A 20,777-nucleotide genomic window follows, 5' to 3' on the forward strand; every position below is an offset into this window, starting at 1 on the left:
GCATATTTCTCCTAGAATTTTCTCCAAACCAAGACACAAGGTTTGGGACGGGCTGGGTAAGCCCAGGAGGTTCAGTGAGGCCAAGGGCAGGTGCAATTCACACTGTCATGGTGTTCCTCTTATATTATTACAAAATCCTCAATACCTCCACACACCTCAACCGTGTGCAGAACAACAAAAAAGAACAGCAAGAACACAATCCTCTGCTCAACAAAAACCATCATGGCCACCCAGAGAACACCAAAAACCTCCCTTAGTGCTCCTTTTGGGCAAAGCAGCAGCCGTGACCTCCTCTGTCAAATCAGGTCTGTGGTGTCACCAGAGCCATCTCGGTCCCACAGGGTGGCAGCACCTGCAGGCGACCCTGAGATGATACTGTTATAGATACATATTATAATATTGGCTTTTTGCAAATATTTAAATGGATTCTATATGTGTAATGTTAAAGTAACTTCGTTATAAAGATGTAGTTTTTATTTCTGTTGTTAATTAAGCTTAGACATAGTAGTGAAATAGCTGATATAAGGATGCTTGTGTTAAAATGCCTGCTTGGATGGGATAACATCCGATGAACACAGGATGGGGACACCTGTACAGATCTGCCAACTATCAGCACTCACTGTCTGAAGAAAATATGGACCAAGGCCCAAAAAAACTGGAAGTGATAAAGGAGCCAAAATTACAGCCAAGAAAAAGGCAAGCACTAAAAAGGCAGACCCAAGGAGGAGCCATGTAAAATAGTTTCTGGAATATGTAAACTAGTTTATGGATATGCATAAGGGGCTATGATTATGCTGATGTAATGGAAAATGTATTTAAGGTGTGAGGGTGCTCTTGGCTCAGTGTCAAGATGCACCCAGCCATAATAACCATCGTTCTATGGTCCTTATTTCCTATTGTCCTTTATTAAAAATTTTAAATTTTCACGGAACAGGGAAGGTGTTTCAGAAAACTGCAGCAGGCAGAGGAGAGCTGGAGGCAGCACAGGGGGCAGAGCCCCACAGGCCCCTCTGGGCACCAACACTGCACTGCTCAGATTGCTGCAGCTGCACAGGAGAGAGGGGCTGGACAAGGCAGTTTGGGACTTCTGCTTGTTCTGTTTGCTTGTTTCTCCATTAGAACACAGAGGACACCTCACAGCTGCTGCTGCAGCCACCGAATCCTTTGCCCAGAGGGCTGAAGCACCACGCAGGCAGCACCTGGCAGGAGATGGATCCCAACCCAGCTGCTGTTCTTGGGGCTTTGGGGGTGTCCTGTCCCGAGCTCTGGGCTGCTGCTGCTGCTGGCATTGGGCTCTGCTCAGTTCTTTTTGCTCTTGGGGGTGTCATACTTCCTCTTGCTCGAGTACCAGAGCAGCAGAGGGATCCCGATGGAGGGCAGGGTCATCACGCCAAACGCTGCCCAGTCCAGCTGGAGGGAGAAATTGTTAAGAGAAAATCAAAACAATCCAGGCCCGAGGAGTCTTAAAGCAATGAGGTCAGAGGAGGAGAAGGAGGAGAGACCTCACACTGTCTGCAGCTTCCTCACATGGGGAAGCAGAGGGGCAGGCGCTGACCTCTGCCCTCAGTGACCATGACAGGACCCAAGGGAGCGCCCACAGCTGTGTCAGGACAAGCAGCATTAAAGGCTGGATATTCAGAAAAGGCTCTTTCTCCCACAGGATGCTCTCCCAGGCACTGCAAGAGGCTCCCCAGGAAAGTGGTCACAGCACCCAGCTTGACACGAGCCCAAGGAATTTGGACAGGGCTGAGAGGCACACGGTTGGGATTCCTGGGGTTGTCTCTGCAGGGCCAGGAGTTGGACTCCACAATCCTTGTGGGTCCATTCCAGCCTAGGACCTTCTAAGATCCTACTCTCAGTTTTTCTGCCTCAAATGCCACAGTGCAGCTCCTTCACACAGGGAGCTGGGATGGAAACTCAGCCGTTTCTGTGACAGCTCTCTGGAGAACTGACAGGAACCAACTCCAGCTCCCTCTGGAGCTCTCCAGGTGACTGCAGGGCAAGCCACACACCCCATGTGCAAGCAGGAAGCCACCACACTGGGCTGCAGTTGCCTGCTGCACTTTTCCATTGTCCATGGAAAGGTACTCACAAAGTGAGGGGAGAACCTCCTGTCGAAGTCACGCTGAGCCAGGATTCCTCCCTGCCCAGGAGCACTGGTGAAGCCAACCTGGAAAAGGCAGGGAAAAGACTTTGCCACCTTTCCTGCTCACTCCAGAACTGGGCAGGCTGAGAGCAACACAGACATGCATCACCTCAACCATGCAGCTCTGGGAGCACAGTCAGGTGTGGCTGCAGGTGTCACAGACACGTTTTATGAAAAATCCTTTCATTAGGAATTTTTCCTCCTGAGAAGCTGGGAGGCCTCAGGAACAAAATGTAAACAATGGTTATCTGCTGCTGTGGGATGCAACAGGTGCATCTGGGATTGGTCTCATGTGGTTGTTTCTAATTAATGGCCAGTCACAGCCCAGCTGGCTCAGACTCTCTGTCCAAGACACAAGCCTTTGTTATCATTTCTTCTTTTTCTATTCTTAGCCAGCGTTCTGATGAAATCCTTCCTTCTATTCTGTTAGTATAGTTTTAATATAATATATATCATAAAATAATAAATCAAGCCTTCTGAAACATGGAGTCAGATCTTCATGAGCTCATCTCTTCCCTCATCCTCAGACCCCTGTGAACACCCCCACATGCAGGGATCCCACAAATCAGGCACTTACCACCACCTGGGCACCCTCCTGTGCCAGGTACGTGATGGTGGCAGAAGTGAAGTTGAAGTACCCAGCCTTGAGAGGCCGCAGAACCACAGTGTGGGACACGTTGCTGGCTCTGGGAGTTGGATGTCAAGGAACACTGCTGTATTGCAGGAAGAAAAGGGAGGAGATGGGAAAGAGCAAGCAGGAGCCAGGTGAAAACGTCAGCGCTGCTGACAGATCTGAGTGCTCGTGGTCACAGACAGCCAGAGCCAGCCAAGGCTGACCCAGCTGCTCCTCCACAGGCACAGGAACCACCCCAGCACCTGCTCCTGTCTGCAAGGAACTTTGTTTTCACACTGCACCATCCAGAAGAGGAAAGGTTTGGATCTGGCACCCTGTCCAGGCTCTGGGAGGAATTTCAGGGGCAGCAGATGAAGACAGGATGAAGCTGCAGGATGCTCAGGGGCAAGAAAGGGAGTTGGGAGAAATTTCAAAACATGAAAAGATACGGAGCAATCCTGTCCCACTTGACGTTGAGCATGCCAGAGACGATGCCAAAATCTTCTGGGGGGAAGGAATCATCCGACAGCTCCACGTCCAGGGCAGCACTGAACACAACAAAGAGAGGGATGAGACAGGAACCTTAAGCTTTGCCATCTGCCCACAGGCTCTGCAGCCTGACACTTCCATCTAGACCAAATCGAAGAATTGGTTTTTCAGAGATAAAATGTCACCAGTAGAAGACAGGGAAGAGAGTTGAGGTATCTTACAGGGAGACTGCAGAGGGAGGAAGGCAAAGCTGAGAGAAACATACCCAAGGACAGGAAAAACACCGTTTTTTCCACAGCATAATTTGGCAGTTTGCTCAACTTCAGATACCATCCCATGGATACACATGCTGGCATAAATAATAACCAAATCCCACATATAAAATTACAGCATCTCATTTAATGTTGTATCAATTCAACATTACTGCACCATATATTCTTCTGTTAGCAGTCCTGCATTCAGTATGCATTATTGTGCCTTAGAAAATAAATATCTAAAAAACCAAAATCTCAAAGCCCTTTAATAGTGTCCTGCATTTCTTCATTCAGCTTTTCATTCTGGAATGAAGCTTTTTACCAGCATGGTGGGAGTTCTGTTTTATCTTTGTCAGGTCCTGAGTTAATCCTGATAGCAAAAAGGAATTTTCAGAAGGCCTGGGAGCTGCAGGGTGCATGCAGCTCCCAAAAGAAAGGGAGCTGCATGCATGGGAAACAGAGTGTCACAGGACAGGGCTTACCTGGAGCCAACATTGTAGATGTTGTACTGCAAAGTCAAGTCCTTGCCCTCCACTGCATATCTGTTTAACAGGGATTTGGAGGCCAGGAGCCTGGCACCATCCTCACAGTGAGCCACAGACACCAGAGCAAACAGGGCAAGGAGAGGGAGCTTCATCTAGAAACACAAAGAAATAGAATTGATCATCTGAAATCTCTGAACTTGCCTGTGAGGATGTAAGAATTGGCACAGCACTGTCTCAGATCTGCAGCCATGGACGAAAAGTTCACGGTCTTGTCCCCTTTCAAAGCCCTGCCAGGACAATTCCCTTTTACAGAATTATGGAACATCCTGAGTTGAAAAGGACCCAGAAGGATCATCAAGTCCAAGCCCTGGCCCTGCACACCTCAATAACGGGCAGAGCTTTCAGATCACTAAGCCTCTTCTAGAAACTTCCAGAGCAAAAGCTTTGGTAATTAACAACTTCATCAGTTTTAGCAACTGATGGTTAATTGCCCTTGCAAAGCCTGGCAACTTTCCAGCGCTGTTTTAGACAACAGAATTAGTCCTTAGAAAGCACATCATTAGTAGTAGTAGTAGTAGTAGTAGTAGTAGTAGTAGTAGTAGTAGTAGTAGTAGTAGTATTACAACATTAAGATAATAAAGAAGAAGAAAGAAGGAAGGAAGTAGAAAGGAAGAAGAAGAAAGGAAGGAAGAAGAAAGGAAGAAGAATTCCAACATTATTCTTCCCCATTTCCAGCCACTGAGACCCACCAACTCCCTCCAGTGGCTTTTATGATCCTCTGCACAAGTCCCTGCTTCAGGCTACGTGTTCTGACTTATCCAAACCCAGCGCTGAGAGGACCAGGGGACAACAGGAACGCCACAGATGCGACCAGTGAGGACGCCTGATGGCATTGTTAAATGCAAAAACTGCTTCAATGTCAGGGCCTCTGCCCTCCACAGTCACAGGGAGGTGGCTGGGGTTGGACAGGACTGTAAAGACCATGCAACTGCACCCTCCTGTCATGGGCAAGAACACCTTCCACTAGCCCAGGCTGCTCCAAGCCCCATCCAACCTGGCCTTCCAGGGATGGGGCAGCCTCAGCTTCTCTGGACAACCTGTGCCAGGGCCTCACCTCCCTCACAGGCACCAATTTCTTCCCAATATCCCATCTAACTCGGCCCTCTGGCAGTGGGAAGCCTTGTTTTGTCACTCTAGGCCCTTGTCAAAGTCCCTCCCCAGCTCTCTTGGAGTCTCTTTAGGCCCTGGAAGGGGCTCTGAGGTCTCCCTGGAGCCTTCTCTAAGCTGAGCACCCCCAGCTCTCCCAGCCTGTGCCCAGAGCAGAGGAGCTGCAGAGCCCTCAGATCATCTCTGTGGCCTCCCCTGGGCTCACTGCAGCAGCTCCTTGTCCTCCCTGTGCTGGAGGCAGCTCTGCAGGGCAGGGTCTCAGCAGAGCAGAGGGGCAGAATTCCCCCCTCACACGCTGCCCACACTCCTGGGGATGTGGCCAGGACAGTTTTGGCTTTCTGGGCTCCTCAGTTGCCACGTTGCCACGGCGTGCTGAGCTTCTTGTCAATGTCCCATGCCCCCACATCCTTCCCAGGGCTGCTCTCCATCCATTCTCCCCCAGTCTGTTTGTGTTTTGGGGTGCCCCAGTGGAGGAGCAGCACCTGCCGTTGGCCACGCTGAACCTCCTGGGCTTGGAAGCCCCTTCCTTCCCCCAAGCCGTGCCCTGCTGCAGCCCAGGCTGCTCCTGCCCCCTCACGAAACCCACAGGGGCTCAAGGAACCTCCCAACAGGGAACTGCCCGCTTTCACCCACGCTGCCCGCGGAACACCCCGGCTCTGACCCTCCAGCCGGTCCTTCCTGGCCCTTCAGAGCCGATCCTCTCCTACAGACCCATCCCGAGGGCCGAGGACACGGACTCCAGCGGCCCCGAGCCTCCCGTCCCTCACCGTCCTTCCCGCCCCTCACCGTCTCTGCCGCCGCCAACGCCGCAAAGACGAGTCAGCGCCACCGAGGCGGAAGTGACGCACACGAACCGCGCCTCAGGAAAGCCCTATGCCCCCTGGGAAATGGAGTCCTGTGGGCACGCAGGGGTTCTGCGCCTGCGCAGAGCGCGCTTCCTGCGCTGCCCATTGCCCACGGTGGCGGAAGTAGCGGCTGGCGTTGCTCTTAGTTATAGATGGGACTTTTAGTTGTAGTTGGTGCTTTTAGTTGTAGTTGGGACTTTTAGTTGTAGTTGGTGCTTTTAATTGTAGTTGGTGCTTTTAGTTGTAGCTGGGACTTGTAGTTGGTGCTTTTAGTTATAGTTGGGACTTGTAGTTATAGTTGGGACTTTTAGTTATAGTTGAGACTTGTAGTTATAGTTGGTACTTTTAGTTATAGTTGGGACTTCTAGTTGTAGTTGGGACTTTAAGTTACTGCTGCCCCATGCAGACTAAATCCTGTAATTAGAGCGTGAGCCATCCCCATCTCCTGCAGGAAACGAAAACCTTCTGTGAAATACAAAGCTGTGTTTGGTGTCAGGTACAAACAGGCGACGTGTGTATTTGTGATTGCAATATGTGTGGAGACCGACAATGGGACAGTTGCGAATTCTAATAATACCTGAGGAAAGTAAAGCATGGAAAAAGGCCTCTGAACCTATCTTTTGTTTTCTAACCTTGGTTGATTTGGGAGCATTGGAATTAAAGTGTTAAAGATGTTGCTCTTTGCTTGTAGTTAATCCTTACAGAGTTCTGCAATAATAACCTTTTGAAGTATAATTTTAGAATATTGCTTGTATCCTTGAAACTATAGCTTTGGAATATAGATAAAGGAAATATGCTTATCTCACACCTTAATAAAGCAGAGAAAAACAGCTTGAGAAAGGAAGATGAACATCACCTCAAGGGTTTATGGTTTTGACCAAGGGAAGCTGGACATCACTGTTACGAGATTTATAGTCCTTGCAATTAAAAGGGGGACACGCATCTGGAGAGCTGGACCCCACCAGAGGGGATACATCCTGAGAAAAATTAAATCACAATAGTGTATAGAATTGCGATGTAAAAATCAGGAATAGAAACTGCTGATGAGTAAAAAAATTGGAATAGAAATTGCTGAGGAAGCTCATGAGTACCCCTGTAAATACCTGTAACCCTCAATTATCAGTGTGCAGTTGGAGGGAAAACTTCCCCACTGTACCCAGCGCTGTGTTGCTCATACTTTACCATATTAATTAATAAATTGATTGCTGCTTGAATATTGGCCTAGTCAAGCTTCTTATTCATAACATTTCTGCCTGGAACATCAGTTTCTGAGGGATGGCACTAATTCACCAATCCCTCAGCTCATGGCGCCGTGCTGGGCCGGGCTCTCATGGGAAGGCTCTGGAGAAGAGCAGCAGGTGTGTGTCAGCACCACAGGGAGCTCTGGCCACGCCAGCAGCCTGCCCAGGTGCACGGGGGATGTGTAAAGCACTGGGGAAGGAGTGAAGGAGAAGGAGCAGGGCTAAATTCCTCAAGAATCATGTGCACAGAACCCCAGGGCCTCCCTTCCTGCACTCAGGGCTCCCTGCTTGACTCACTCCCCGAAGAGTCAAACAAGACGTGTCCCGACCTCCCTGGTGCAAAGCCAGCAGCACAAGAAACCTTCTGGTGTTTCCAGCCCTGCAGGAAGCCCCCAGAGCTCCCCTGTGCCTGTGTCTATCAGGCAGATTACCTCACATGGGAAAAAGGCCTCAGGAACCTGCTCTGGACAGATTTTGCTCCTCACACACACATGGAGCAGCAGCTGGGTCTCTTTGTTGTGTTCAGTGCTGCCCTGGACGTGGAGCTGTCGGATGATTCCTTCCCCCCAGAAGATTTTGGCATCGTCTCTGGCATGCTCAACGTCAAGTGGGACAGGATTGCTCCGTATCTTTTCATGTTTTGAAATTTCTCCCAACTCCCTTTCTTGCCCCTGAGCATCCTGCAGCTTCATCCTGTCTTCATCTGCTGCCCCTGAAATTCCTCCCAGAGCCTGGACAGGGTGCCAGATCCAAACCTTTCCTCTTCTGGATGGTGCAGTGTGAAAACAAAGTTCCTTGCAGACAGGAGCAGGTGCTGGGGTGGTTCCTGTGCCTGTGGAGGAGCAGCTGGGTCAGCCTTGGCTGGCTCTGGCTGTCTGTGACCACGAGCACTCAGATCTGTCAGCAGCGCTGACGTTTTCACCTGGCTCCTGCTTGCTCTTTCCCATCTCCTCCCTTTTCTTCCTGCAATACAGCAGTGTTCCTTGACATCCAACTCCCAGAGCCAGCAACGTGTCCCACACTGTGGTTCTGCGGCCTCTCAAGGCTGGGTACTTCAACTTCACTTCTGCCACCATCACGTACCTGGCACAGGAGGGTGCCCAGGTGGTGGTAAGTGCCTGATTTGTGGGATCCCTGCATGTGGGGGTGTTCACAGGGGTCTGAGGATGAGGGAAGAGATGAGCTCATGAAGATCTGACTCCATGTTTCAGAAGGCTTGATTTATTATTTTATGATATATATTATATTAAAACTATACTAACAGAATAGAAGGAAGGATTTCATCAGAACGCTGGCTAAGAATAGAAAAAGAAAGAATGATAACAAAGGCTTGTGTCTTGGACAGTCTGAGCCAGCTGGGCTGTGATTGGCCATTAATTAGAAACAACCACATGAGACCAATCCCAGATGCACCTGTTGCATCCCACAGCAGCAGATAACCATTGTTTACATTTTGTTCCTGAGGCCTCCCAGCTTCTCAGGAGGAAAAATCCTCAGGAAAGGATTTTTCATAAAACGTGTCTGTGACACCTGCAGCCACACCTGACTGTGCTCCCAGAGCTGCATGGTTGAGGTGATGCATGTCTGTGTTGCTCTCAGCCTGCCCAGTTCTGGAGTGAGCAGGAAAGGTGGCAAAGTCTTTTCCCTGCCTTTTCCAGGTTGGCTTCACCAGTGCTCCTGGGCAGGGAGGAATCCTGGCTCAGCGTGACTTCGACAGGAGGTTCTCCCCTCACTTTGTGAGTACCTTTCCATGGACAATGGAAAAGTGCAGCAGGCAACTGCAGCCCAGTGTGGTGGCTTCCTGCTTGCACATGGGGTGTGTGGCTTGCCCTGCAGTCACCTGGAGAGCTCCAGAGGGAGCTGGAGTTGGTTCCTGTCAGTTCTCCAGAGAGCTGTCACAGAAACGGCTGAGTTTCCATCCCAGCTCCCTGTGTGAAGGAGCTGCACTGTGGCATTTGAGGCAGAAAAACTGAGAGTAGGATCTTAGAAGGTCCTAGGCTGGAATGGACCCACAAGGATTGTGGAGTCCAACTCCTGGCCCTGCAGAGACAACCCCAGGAATCCCAACCGTGTGCCTCTCAGCCCTGTCCAAATTCCTTGGGCTCGTGTCAAGCTGGGTGCTGTGACCACTTTCCTGGGGAGCCTCTTGCAGTGCCTGGGAGAGCATCCTGTGGGAGAAAGAGCCTTTTCTGAATATCCAGCCTTTAATGCTGCTTGTCCTGACACAGCTGTGGGCGCTCCCTTGGGTCCTGTCATGGTCACTGAGGGCAGAGGTCAGCGCCTGCCCCTCTGCTTCCCCATGTGAGGAAGCTGCAGACAGTGTGAGGTCTCTCCTGCCTCTCCTCCTCTGACCTCATTGCTTTAAGACTCCTCTGGCCTGGATTGTTTTGACTTTTCTCTTAACAATTTCTCCCTCTAGCTGGACTGGGCAGCGTTTGGCGTGATGACCCTGCCCTCCATCGGGATCCCTCTGCTGCTCTGGTACTCGAGCAAGAGGAAGTATGACACCCCCAAGAGCAAAAAGAACTGAGCAGAGCCCAATGCCAGCAGCAGCAGCAGCCCAGAGCTCGGGACAGGACACCCCCAAAGCCCCAAGAACAGCAGCTGGGTTGGGATCCATCTCCTGCCAGGTGCTGCCTGCGTGGTGCTTCAGCCCTCTGGGCAAAGGATTCGGTGGCTGCAGCAGCAGCTGTGAGGTGTCCTCTGTGTTCTAATGGAGAAACAAGCAAACAGAACAAGCAGAAGTCCCAAACTGCCTTGTCCAGCCCCTCTCTCCTGTGCAGCTGCAGCAATCTGAGCAGTGCAGTGTTGGTGCCCAGAGGGGCCTGTGGGGCTCTGCCCCCTGTGCTGCCTCCAGCTCTCCTCTGCCTGCTGCAGTTTTCTGTAGGGTGTCATATCTCAGTGTCCCCTCCAGGTCTGCCTGCCCTGTGGGACAGAGATGGCTCTGGTGACACCACAAACCTGATTTGATTGAGGATGTCACAGCTGCTGCTTTGTCCTGTCGATGCTGTTCTCTGAGCCACCAGACTGCCCAGGTCCATGGTGAGCTTGTAAAGCCACAAGGGTGGAGTGCAGGGAGGAGGATCAGGGATAAATTCCCCAAGAATCAGGTGCACAGGCTGGGAAACTCTCCCTGCACTGGCGACGCTCTGCTTACCTACACCCACCCACAGCCTCCTCCCCACGACAGGCTGCAGCTTTCTGCTGACACTGGATCAGGACATGTCCTGACCTCCCTGGTGCAAAGGCAGTAACAAAACAACCCTGCTGCCATTTCCAGCACTGCAGGAAGCTTTCCCTGTGCCCTTGTTCCTCAGGCAGCTCCCTCTGGTGCGAAAAGGGCTGTTCTGTTCACATTTTCCCCTTGCACACACCCAGATGAGCAGCCCATGGGCACCAGTGCAGGGTCCTCTCACTGCTGTGTGTGCTGGGAAAGCCCTTTCACTGGAGATCCCCACTCCCAGGCTGTGCTCTTCCTACAGCCACTTTCTTCTTCCCCTGCTGCTTCAGGCAGAAGTTCTCCAAGCTGCAGACAATGAAATGCAGGACAGAAGTCCAATCCCTGTTGGCCATTGAGGCCACTAAACTATTCTCTCTCCTCCTCACCCCACCTCTCTGTGTGGTTTGCTGCAGCCAGGGCAGCTCCTGGCAGTCTTGAAGCACTGATGCCACACCTGTCCTGGCTCTTAGAACCTCAGACCTTTTTCTGTGAAGCAAGAGCATTTTTGGGAACTGTTTCATTCCCCCCCAGTGAGCCTCTGTCTCGGTGATGCTGGTCAGTATGTGATGGCTTTCAGGCCAGAAGAGATCCCACAGCTCCATTGCCACCCACACAGCTGTGTTCTGGAATACTCTGCCTTGGGTTAAGGAGGGGGGAAGCCACACAGAAGGGGTTCCAAGAGGGTTCTGTGGTTGCTGGCTGGGTCTGAGAGCAAAGAAAGATAGGATTTTTGGTATGGGGGTTATGAGGACAAGATGGAGGAATCTGGGCGTGTCCAGCCTTTCTTCTTCTTCTTCTTGTTCTCCATTTTCTGAAGTGATGTTGGCACTTTGAGATTGGTTTAGAGTAGAAGTTCAGTTAACTGTCTAACATAGGTGATGGGTATTGGGAATTAAGTGTAAATATGTTATATTTAGAATAGAAGTGCACTGTCTAACACAGGTGATAGGTATTGGAAAGTTATTGTAAATATGTTATATTTAAAATAGAAGTTCACTGTCTAACATAGGTGGTGGGTATTGGGAATTAAGTGTAAATATGTTATACATAGTTTGCAGTATAAAAGGACAACACAGAGTGCCTGTGGCTGCCCTGCTGAGCAGATCTCGGCTGAGCAGAAAGAAAATTTTATAGATAAGAATTAATAAACAACCTCAAGACCGAAAAGTGAAGAGTCCAGACTCGTTCTTCGGTTGCATGGGCCAAAGCAGAGACATCTTGCACATCTCAGGGCAGCAATTATCAACAGCAACTGGAGACTCCTGTGTGTAGTTTTGATTTTGGTTGGAAAGAGACTCCAGTGCAGCACACTTTCAAACGTGGCTGGCATTGATTCTGCTCTAATGGTCTCACTTCCAGCGTGTGTCCCAGCAGCATCTCTCTTGGCCAAGTGCAGATTGTCCCTCCTAACTCTGTAACACAAAAACCATTAATCAGGATAGAACCATGTATTTTGGGGGAGAAAATTTATTGGTACCAGTTTACAGCTGTGCAAGTTCATTTAATGCAAAAGGACAATCAAAGACTTCTGTCATGGGAGTATTTTTACTGGGTGTGTATAACCACACACACCTCTCTCCTCAGGATAAAGTGAATTACTGAGATTTGTTCCTCATTTTACTCTTTAAAGTTTTACACTTCAGTTGCAGTTTGACTGACCAAGCAAGAGTGGTGTGCAGCAGCAGTGCAAGGACTGGAGCTGTTGGGAGTGGGGATACCTCCCCTTTTTCTTGCAGGGGAGGAGTTTCTTAATTTTGAATGGCGTTGTTAAAAATAACGATCTGCAGGTCAGAGCTCTTTCCCTTGTTTTGTGCCTCTTTGGGAGGCTGGGGTGAGATTATGTCTGTTGGGACATCTGAATGTCAGAGTGGGAGGTGGGCAATGAAAGAGCAGGGGTGAGGAGGATGAGGGGACTTCCATCCCCAAAAGGTGGCTGTGGTGGTTTCAACAACAAATGAGGAGCTCAGCTCCAAACAAGCCACTGCCCTTCCCCTCCTGCTGTCAAGGGAGGGACAGTAAATCAGAGATGAATGACTTAAAAATAACAATTTGTTAAAAAATAAAATCATTAAGCAATGGAATGAGACATACAGGATGGAAAGAAATTTGTACAGAATAAAGGAAAATGTTTTAACCAGCAAAAATCAAGGTGTTTGATAGCTCCCTTGTAACAAAGAGAAAATGGCTGCTGCTTCCCTTAGCAGCTCTTGTGGCCCAGGAGGACAGAGACAAGGTGGTGGTGAGGCTCTCTTGGCTCTTCCTCCTTGGAATTAAAAAACTGTGATGTCAGGGGCTTGTGGAGTAATTCTGATGGTGGATGGGAGGTGCTGGCATTGCCCGGTGAGCAGCAGAGCTGCAGTATCAGTTTCCCTGCTCCCTCTCAGTGACAGCAGCAGAGTTTTGGCACTTCCCTGCCTCTTCCTGCCCTTTCTGCAGCAGCTGGCTCTCCCTCACCTGGGTTGGACTCAGCTGGGTTTGGTCTCTTCTGCTCTTGGGGCAGGAAGGAATTCCCAGTGGGGGAAGCCAGGCACTGAGAAATGCACCCTGGCTCCACAGGAAGATCTTTCTGTCCTTGCTCCTCGTGTCTGCGAGTAATTCTTAGATGTAATGAATTTTGGAGGCAGAATCAAAATTTCAGGGGTGGTTACCTCACAGAGAATGAATCTGGCTTTTGTCTGCGAGCAATCCTTGGGTGTATGGAATTTTGGAGGTGGAACCCAATTTTGGCTATGGGCTCCTGACACCACAGGAGGGCTTCCTGTGATGAGTAGAAGCTTCAGACAAGCCCTGACTTAGCCTCAGATTTTGGTTTAAACAAACAGTTTGAATTTAAGGGATCACTCTGGACTGCAAATTCTAACAATGTCAAATCAGATCTATTTATAAAAATTAGTTATTTATCACACAGACAAGAGACAACAGATGAAAGATCCTAATCAGAATTACTTACTACACAGTAGAAAACTAAAGACCTACTAGTAGATTATAGCATAATGTAAAACAGTGCACTACATCAAGGTAACTGCATTAAAGCTAGCAGAAGAAATAGTATTGATTAGGAGGCAAATGTAACTTACCACCAAAATGGCAATAATGCACAGAGATTCCTTCGCTTAACCCCTGGGGAGTAACTGTGAAGCAGGTGTCTGTACTCACAAGAGAAACTCCACACATTTCCATGGAAATGTAGAGAAGATTTGTGAAAGTTTGGTATGGCTTTTAGAGTTTGTAAAGTGAGGTGTCTCAGTCAAAAATCTGACTTACATTGCCAGATCTCACTTCAACATTAAGATAATTATTGGCATTTGGAGGATGCCAGAGCATTGTACCAGAATAACTCCCTACAAAACAGCTTTTGACAGTCCTGTTTGAGTTATCTGACTTTTAACAAACAATAAATTGTTTGTTAGCCCTTGTGGGAGGGTCAGATGCCCTGCTATGGAAGGAAATTATGTAGGCCTGAAGTTTCAGGTTGTCCTAGGTTGCAAGGCAATGTGTATTCTATTTGCCATCTGTTAGAGATGGGGCAGTTATCTTCTGTTAATTGGGCAGTTTTATTTATCTCTTCCACAACCAATCCTCCCTATGGGGAGACAACTGCTGTTAATGGGCCAGTGAGTGTCACTGCATGGCTGATAAAAATTACAGCATCCCATGGGGAGATGCTCTGCCCAGAGGGAGGAGCCAAGCATTCCCAACTGGATATAACTTGAGATTTTGGGACACCAGCACAGCCTTTCCACTGGATTACCAGAGGAGCAGCTGCCTTTTCCACTGGATCTTCAGAGGAAGACTGCACCTTTCTACAGAATCCCTGCTCCAGCAGAGCCACCCCTGACACTCCAGGAGGACTGAAGCCACAATTCCAGTGGGACTGCCACCAACACCTGACCCACAGGGTATCAGGTTGGGTTCTGACTCTGTCAGTGTTGGTTTGGTTTACTGCATTGTATTTTTTATTTATTTTCTTCCCTAATAAAGAACTTATCTTGGTTTGGAAGGACAGGAGTCTGCTAAGGAAGGCAGGAGCCTCCCCTGAAATGGAGAATGTAAACCCTCCCCAACCCTCCCAATTGCTATAAATTTTAAATTAAGGGGCTCTCAGGCAAAAATATGGGAGCAGGAAATAACAGTTTTTAAATAGGGAAGAAAAATAAAAGGATAAAATAAACAATGCAGTACACTAGAACAGCACTGACAGACTTAGAACCCAACCTGACACCCTGTGGGTCAGGGTGTTGGTGGCAGTGCCATTGGAATTGTGGCTCAGCCCTCCTGCAGTGTCAGGGGTGGCTCTGTTGGAGCGAGGGGGTTCTGTAGAGAAGGATGTATTCTTCCTCTGAAGATCCATTGGAACAAGAGGCAGCTGATGTTTCTCTGGGGAATCCAATGGAGAAAGCCGTGCTGGTGTCTCAAAAACCTCTGGATTATATCCAAGTAGCAATGCTTGGCTCGTCCCTCTGGGCAGAGCATCTCCCAATGGGATGTTATAGTTCTTATCAGCCGTGCAGTGACATTCAATAGCTGTTATCAGCAGATGTCCCCTCCCGAGGGAGGTGTGAATGTGGTCACTCAAAGAGAGAGATAAGGCAAACTGCCCACTTGACAAAGATAATCTGCCATACAGATGGTAATTGAAAACACCTTGCATTGCAATCTGGAACAGAACTGTTATTCCCTGCTCCCATATCTTTGTCTGAGAGCCCCCCCTTAATTTCAATTTTATAACAATTCGGAGGGAGGGGGTTCACAGTTTCCAGTTCAGGGGAAGCTCCTGCCTTCCTTAGCAGACGCCTGTCTGTTCAAACCAAGACACAGGTGTAGATGAGAAGCAGCCCAGGGGAGGCCAAGGCCAGCCAGACTGAAAGGACAGAAAAAGCTGTCCTGGCACCTTTCACCTGGGAGCACTTCTTGCATGTGTTGCATTTTGGAGGTGGAATCAAAATTTCAGCCATGATCTCCTGGACAAGAATGGCAGTTCTTTTCTGCAGGAAATAAAGCACAGAGCCCCAGTGTTGCAGGGGCAGATGAGAGGAAGCCCAGAAGAGATTAATGCCAGGCAGACCAGTCTGTCCTGGCAGCTTTTGTCTGGGAGGAATCCTTGCATGTACTTCTCGCTTGCTTTGCCTTGTGAACCCAACCCCTGACTTGCCTTGCTTACCTTGCACACCCATCCCCTCTGTCCTGACCTGTCTACTGCTTTCATTCCTGGCCTTCTCCGGCAAGGCTTGCGCCTCCTTTGATTTGCCTTCCCATGCCTACCCCAACCTTGCATTTCTTTGTGGACCCCTCTGTGTTCTTCCCTTGCCCTTCCTCCACTCCACTGCCTTGCACTGCCTTGCTCACCCATCTCCCAGGCTTGACAAGAAAAGGGCTCTTGCAGGTTTTACTTCTGTCCCTGTTCCACATTGGTTGTTTTTCTGGGGGAAGAGGGAGTTCTGTAAATCCAGAAGGTCCTTTGCTGTTTGTTTTTCATTTCTTCTCCACCACATTGTCAGAAGAAGAGGACTTCTCCTCCATCCTGTCTTTGTCCCCTGGGCTATGTGGTCTTCTACAGAGGCTGCCATGCTGGGTGAGGGGTCTTCCCTTCCACACTGTCCTTGGACAAGGGACAGTCCAGTCCATCTTGGAGAGGGGCTTCTCTGACAATTTGTTTTCATTGTTTCTGGGGGCCTGTTTCAGTCTTTGCTTTAGAGCCTTTGTATTTTTGTTATTGCTGTTTCCTCAGTAATTGATGCTTTGTTTTTTAGTAAACTGTTTTTTTTTTTTTTACTTTTATCTTCTCACATTTGCCTCTCCTTCTGTTGAAAGGGGAGTGCTTAAAACTGAAGGAGAGGTGGCTTGTTTCCCAGGCTCCACCCCATAAATAGTCTTAAATTAAGATGAATTTGGTGCACAGCTAAAGGGGCTTGAGAGAGAAAATTACAAAATAACAATATTGTCCAAAACATTTGTGTATTGGGTACAGAACTCCCTGGTCACTGTGCTTCTGGTTATATGGATGAGCAGACTAACTTTGTGTATGTGTTTTAACTGTAGAGCCATTTGCCCACCATGGGGGGTGTCATTTTTCAGATCAGGGAGAGAGAGAAACCAAGGTTGCTTTGTGGATACACTCTGTGATATCAGTTTATGGAAAGTCAACATCAGTGGCAAGGAAGATCATTTTGTGTGTGTTTTCACTGTTGTTTGCCTGTCCTGGTCTGGGGTGCTGCTTCTGGGGGTTTATTAATGATTGCACCCAGCCTACTGGGAGAACAGGAGAGGGTGATTTTCCCCAGCCTTTCACCTCCTTCTCCCCCTTCAGGTCTGACACATCACTTTTTGACAATGTTGACTTCCCTCAGGATGTTAAAAGACACCATAATTTGTTGCTTCTTGTGGAGCAAATACAAGTTTCCACACATAAGGGGCACAGTCCAAGAAAGCCTTTTTTCCTGGCACACGTTTATCTGTGTGGGAGACAGCTGAAAACTTTTCGGTTCAGAATCAGACTACAAGAGTGACAGAATATGATGGTACATAGATGTGAGAAGGAAAGTGCATGGCACTGGTGTGATTTGACAGAGCAGTGTGCTCTATGGCTCCTGTGCTGGCTCACTGTCCTGTGTGAGGGGTAGATGGGCATTTCACCCTCTGGGAGAATGAAAATGTGATGTTACACAGAATGCAGAAGGAGCCTGCAGAGCACCATGGCTGCGAGTGTAGTGTCCTTGTGCGTGGCTGCCACTCAGCTGCCTGCCCCATCCAAGTTATCAGTGCCAGGGGAAAGGTCTGCCACAGCCACCTGTGCTGATAAATGTTACTAACTCAGCCCTGTGTGGAAACAATTCCATTTGGCTTTAGGCTCTGGGATGCAGGGAAGGTGGTGGTTGGGGTAGCCAGGAAGGGCACAGGAAGATGAGCACGACAGGTTCTCCCTACCTGAGCCCAGGAGCAGCAGGGATGTGCAGCCCTGGTCTGGAAGCTGGGGCAGAAGCGTCCAGCAGAAGGAACCAAAGAGCTGCTCACACCTTTCTCAGCAGCAAAGCATATTGTGATGAGTGAGCCCAGCAATGCATAAACTACAAATGAATGTGTCTGACAGTCTCATGCTATAAAAGGCCAATCCCACATCTTCACAGAGAGGATTTCTAGCACACCCCCCTAAGGTGTGGGTGTAGATCTTTCCCATGACTGGGGATTCCCCCCAAGGTTACACCTCAAGGCTAAGTAAAAGAGATTTGCCCACATTTGCTGATGGAGGTGAGGAACATCAATCTCTGCTTAAAAACTGGGGTTTTCTCTAGCTTTAATGAAATTGCTTCAATATTGTTTCAAAAATAGAGCATTATGCTAGAAGTTACAACTACCTGTCCTGTGTACTCTCTTTGTCTAAGCAGCATCAATATTGTAATAGAATTAAAGAAATTATTTTATTTATATAAATATATTTGGTTAGCCATCCTTTATCCCACAAGACAAAGTTGTATAAAGGTAGGGTTACACCTGTGTTCCTTTAGAGATAAACCTTTGACCACATCTGGGCCTGGGATTGGATTTAGCCACACCCAGGCTCCTCTATGAGGAGTTTAGAAAACCAGGGCATCATTTCTGCACCTTGTGACACAAGCTGAGTGCTTCTCTAATAAATTTTGTCTGAAGCTCCCATCCTGTGACAAAGAGGGAGGTAGTTCATCAGTAATCAGTGTTAGAAAGTTACTCAGTGTGGAGCAATCACTCTCAAATTCAAGGCAAGCTGCCCTGGATGTCCAAGTGAAAGCTTCCATGCTAGCTGCTCCATAGTCATAACTCTGAAAAATACCAAGAGTTTAGTTACAGTAAAAACCTACACACAGGTTTTTACATTGTACTTGCAGAAATATGTTCAAGGTGTGTGTTTGCTGTGTGCCCTACAAAGCACAAGGAGCCAGCTTGTGATAAAGGAGGAAAACTGGAGTGTCATCTCTGCCCAGTTAGACATTCAGTTTTGCCCCAGTTCCTGCAGCTAATAATGCTCTAGGCTCAGGAACTGGATGTGAGATGATTGCCCATAGAGATTGAAGGGCTGTAGATTCTGCTTTTACAGACTGAACTTCATATGTAGTTTGTTGGAAATATTGGTTTATTGGACACCAATAACGGGGTTCCAGTGCTATCCCCCCTAAATGAAAAACAGGAAATCTTCAAAGATACCTAAAATGCAGGAACTTGAGGATATGACAGTAACAGAGGATGTAGAAGGACAGAATGCAGAGTGCAGGACCCTACTGCATTGTCAGAGGTTGTTATGTAAATGGTCATTTCTAGATTAATAGATTGCAGTCCCAGCACAGAATCCATTGGTGTAAACAATCCCACTTATTCTAACTTTTTGGAAAAGACATCATCTGAAAGAATTTCAGTCCTCACCATGTTTTATACTGGAGATACAGTCACAGTATTTCAGCCTGTAATTCTCTCTGTTTCTTACAAAGCCCAAATTACAGCTTTAATTCATTTTTCCATTGGGTTATAATGTATAGCAGAGCTTAGTAATATCTTGGACCAAAATCCCAGAGATTTTTTCTGACTCTTCAGCCCAGTTGTCTGCCACAATTTCTGTAAGACTTTATCACCTAGAATTGTTACTTTCAATTCAAAAGGGTTTCCTTGCCTAAGAGTGTGTAATTTGGCTTGCTCAATCCAAACTTTTCTGCAGGCATCAGAGGCTTCTTCTTCTTTCTTTGTCCATTGCCAAACAACTTTCTTCCTGGTCCATTTCTGCTGTTACAGCATTTACCATAGTGTCTTGGTGTGAGGTGACAGGGGGGTTGAAAGAGAAGAATTTTTGTGTATAGGCATTGACTTATGTCAATGCTGAAACATTTTTGCTGTTAAGTTCCCATTTATTTCTGATCATGGGACACTAACTTGCACAAGATCATTCCACATTTGTTTCCTTGTCACACGTGAGTAAGTCTTCAGTTTTGCCAGGTGATTTTCATTCACCACCCGCACAGCTGGTTCTGAAATTAGAGCCCAAATTTCCCCTAAGGTACTTGCTAGGACACCTCTATTACTGGTAGCACTGTGGTGCCTGGTTGTAATCAAGGTCTTTAACGAAACAGGCACCCCTCTCAAAAGCTGTATTTTGATACTTTTAGTTACTGCTGCCCCATCCAGACTAGATCTTGTAATTAGAGCGTGAGCCATCCCCATCTGCTGCAGGGAACTAAAACCTCCTGCCTGGAACATCAGCTTCTGAGGGATGGCACTAATTCATCAATGCTCTTAGAACTGCTGCACACAGCCCTTGATACAGCATGGGAGTGGCAAAGTCCTGCCAAACAGGACCCCTGACCCCACTTTGTCCCTGAGCACATCCCTGATACAGCTGATCCTTATTGCCTATAGGACTTAATAAATTTTTGCACCAATTAATAAGTGAACAGACACTGCCCCACTATTCCAAGCTCGCAAAATCTATTATCAGTTTGTCTTCTCCTCTCTTCTGCTGATAGATCTCCAAAAATTCCATTTTGGAGTAAAAGTGCACCCCTCTATCCAGCAGATCCCTCCATTTGTGCTTCTACCACCTCCCTTCCTGCTAAATCTGGCTGAAGTTCAGCCTTGGAGTCTGAGGACTGACTCAAGATATTTCCATCCCATTCCTCAGGATCCTGTGAATACGATTGGGAAATGGAAATCTTATTTTTCCCATATCTGTGCCTTTGCTTGTGAGCAATATGTGGCACCACATTTTGCTGTTCTACGCTGCATTGCTGCTCATAGCACCACTGTGCTGGAGTTTAATTAGATCTTGTGTGATTGCCTTTGCATCTTGTAAAGTCCTGACTTCCTTTTCCAACTCTCACATTGCTCTGCAAGGCTGTAACTTCATGGTCCAAAGCTCTAAGAAGCAGCTAGCAGCCATCTCCACCTGCCCACTAACTTGCAAGAAGGCTTTGATGCCCTTCAAGAGGGCACACACAGAGTAAATATTCGTGCTCTGGATCTTTAAGAAGAGACAAAGGACGTTTCAGCGCCTGGCTACAGCTGATCCATGCCTTATCCACAGCTTTGGATTGTGGTGTTTATGGGAGATGTGGATCTTTGAAGTGCATCAAAGTGGGTGACTGGCACCTGAGGATTCACCTGAAGATGGATGGATGGATGGATGGATGGATGGATGGATGGATGGATGGATGGATGGATGGATGGATGGGATGGATGGATGGATGGATGGATGGGATGGATGGATGGATGGATGGATGGATGGATGGATGGATGGATGGATGGATGGATGGATGGAATTATTGGATTGGCAAGTGTACTGTTGTTCCTTTTTCATATTGC

The 20,777-nt window shown here is 48.1% G+C and overlaps 2 protein-coding genes across 4 annotated transcripts; one reads left to right on the forward strand and one right to left on the reverse strand.

Moving 5' to 3' along the window:
- Window positions 1-883: 883 nt before the first annotated feature.
- On the reverse strand, window positions 884-6,052 carry LOC102069085 (translocon-associated protein subunit beta). 3 transcript variants are annotated; one of them, XM_074529113.1, is made up of 6 exons: window positions 5,941-6,052; window positions 3,985-4,139; window positions 3,209-3,307; window positions 2,724-2,832; window positions 2,093-2,170; window positions 884-1,410 (listed from the first exon to the last, which is right to left on the reverse strand). In XM_074529113.1, exons 2-6 carry the CDS (start codon window positions 4,137-4,139, stop codon window positions 1,300-1,302), a joined length of 552 nt encoding a protein of 183 aa, XP_074385214.1. In that variant the 5' UTR covers window positions 5,941-6,052; the 3' UTR covers window positions 884-1,299. The 3 variants fall into 3 exon arrangements, with proteins under 3 accessions (XP_074385214.1, XP_074385217.1, XP_074385215.1); XM_074529116.1 differs by having other exon boundaries at window positions 5,922-5,942; XM_074529114.1 differs by lacking the exon at window positions 5,941-6,052 and adding an exon at window positions 5,816-5,835.
- On the forward strand, window positions 4,970-10,118 carry LOC141725621 (translocon-associated protein subunit beta-like). The gene is made up of 6 exons (XM_074529577.1): window positions 4,970-4,994; window positions 5,845-6,122; window positions 7,663-7,865; window positions 8,242-8,350; window positions 8,899-8,976; window positions 9,660-10,118. Exons 1-6 carry the CDS (start codon window positions 4,970-4,972, stop codon window positions 9,768-9,770), a joined length of 804 nt encoding a protein of 267 aa, XP_074385678.1. The 3' UTR covers window positions 9,771-10,118.
- The last annotated feature ends 10,659 nt before the right edge of the window (window positions 10,119-20,777 follow it).

Source organism: Zonotrichia albicollis, chromosome 30 (genome assembly GCF_047830755.1).
Source record: "Zonotrichia albicollis isolate bZonAlb1 chromosome 30, bZonAlb1.hap1, whole genome shotgun sequence".
Taxonomy (NCBI): domain Eukaryota; kingdom Metazoa; phylum Chordata; class Aves; order Passeriformes; family Passerellidae; genus Zonotrichia; species Zonotrichia albicollis.

Coding starts and splice junctions, on each gene's coding strand:
- LOC141725621 (XM_074529577.1), top strand. CDS start 4,970: ATGCAACTGCACCCTCCTGTCATGG. Junction 4,995..5,844: donor ACTGCACCCTCCTGTCATGG/GCAAGAACACCT, acceptor CTGGCCCTTCAG/AGCCGATCCTCTCCTACAGA. Junction 6,123..7,662: donor CATTGCCCACGGTGGCGGAA/GTAGCGGCTGGC, acceptor TGTGTCTATCAG/GCAGATTACCTCACATGGGA.
- LOC102069085 (XM_074529113.1), bottom strand. CDS start 4,139: ATGAAGCTCCCTCTCCTTGCCCTGTTTGCTCTGGTGTCTGTGGCTCAC. Junction 2,833..3,208: donor AAGTGGGACAGGATTGCTCC/GTATCTTTTCAT, acceptor TCCAACTCCCAG/AGCCAGCAACGTGTCCCACA. Junction 2,171..2,723: donor AGGAGGGTGCCCAGGTGGTG/GTAAGTGCCTGA, acceptor TGCCTTTTCCAG/GTTGGCTTCACCAGTGCTCC.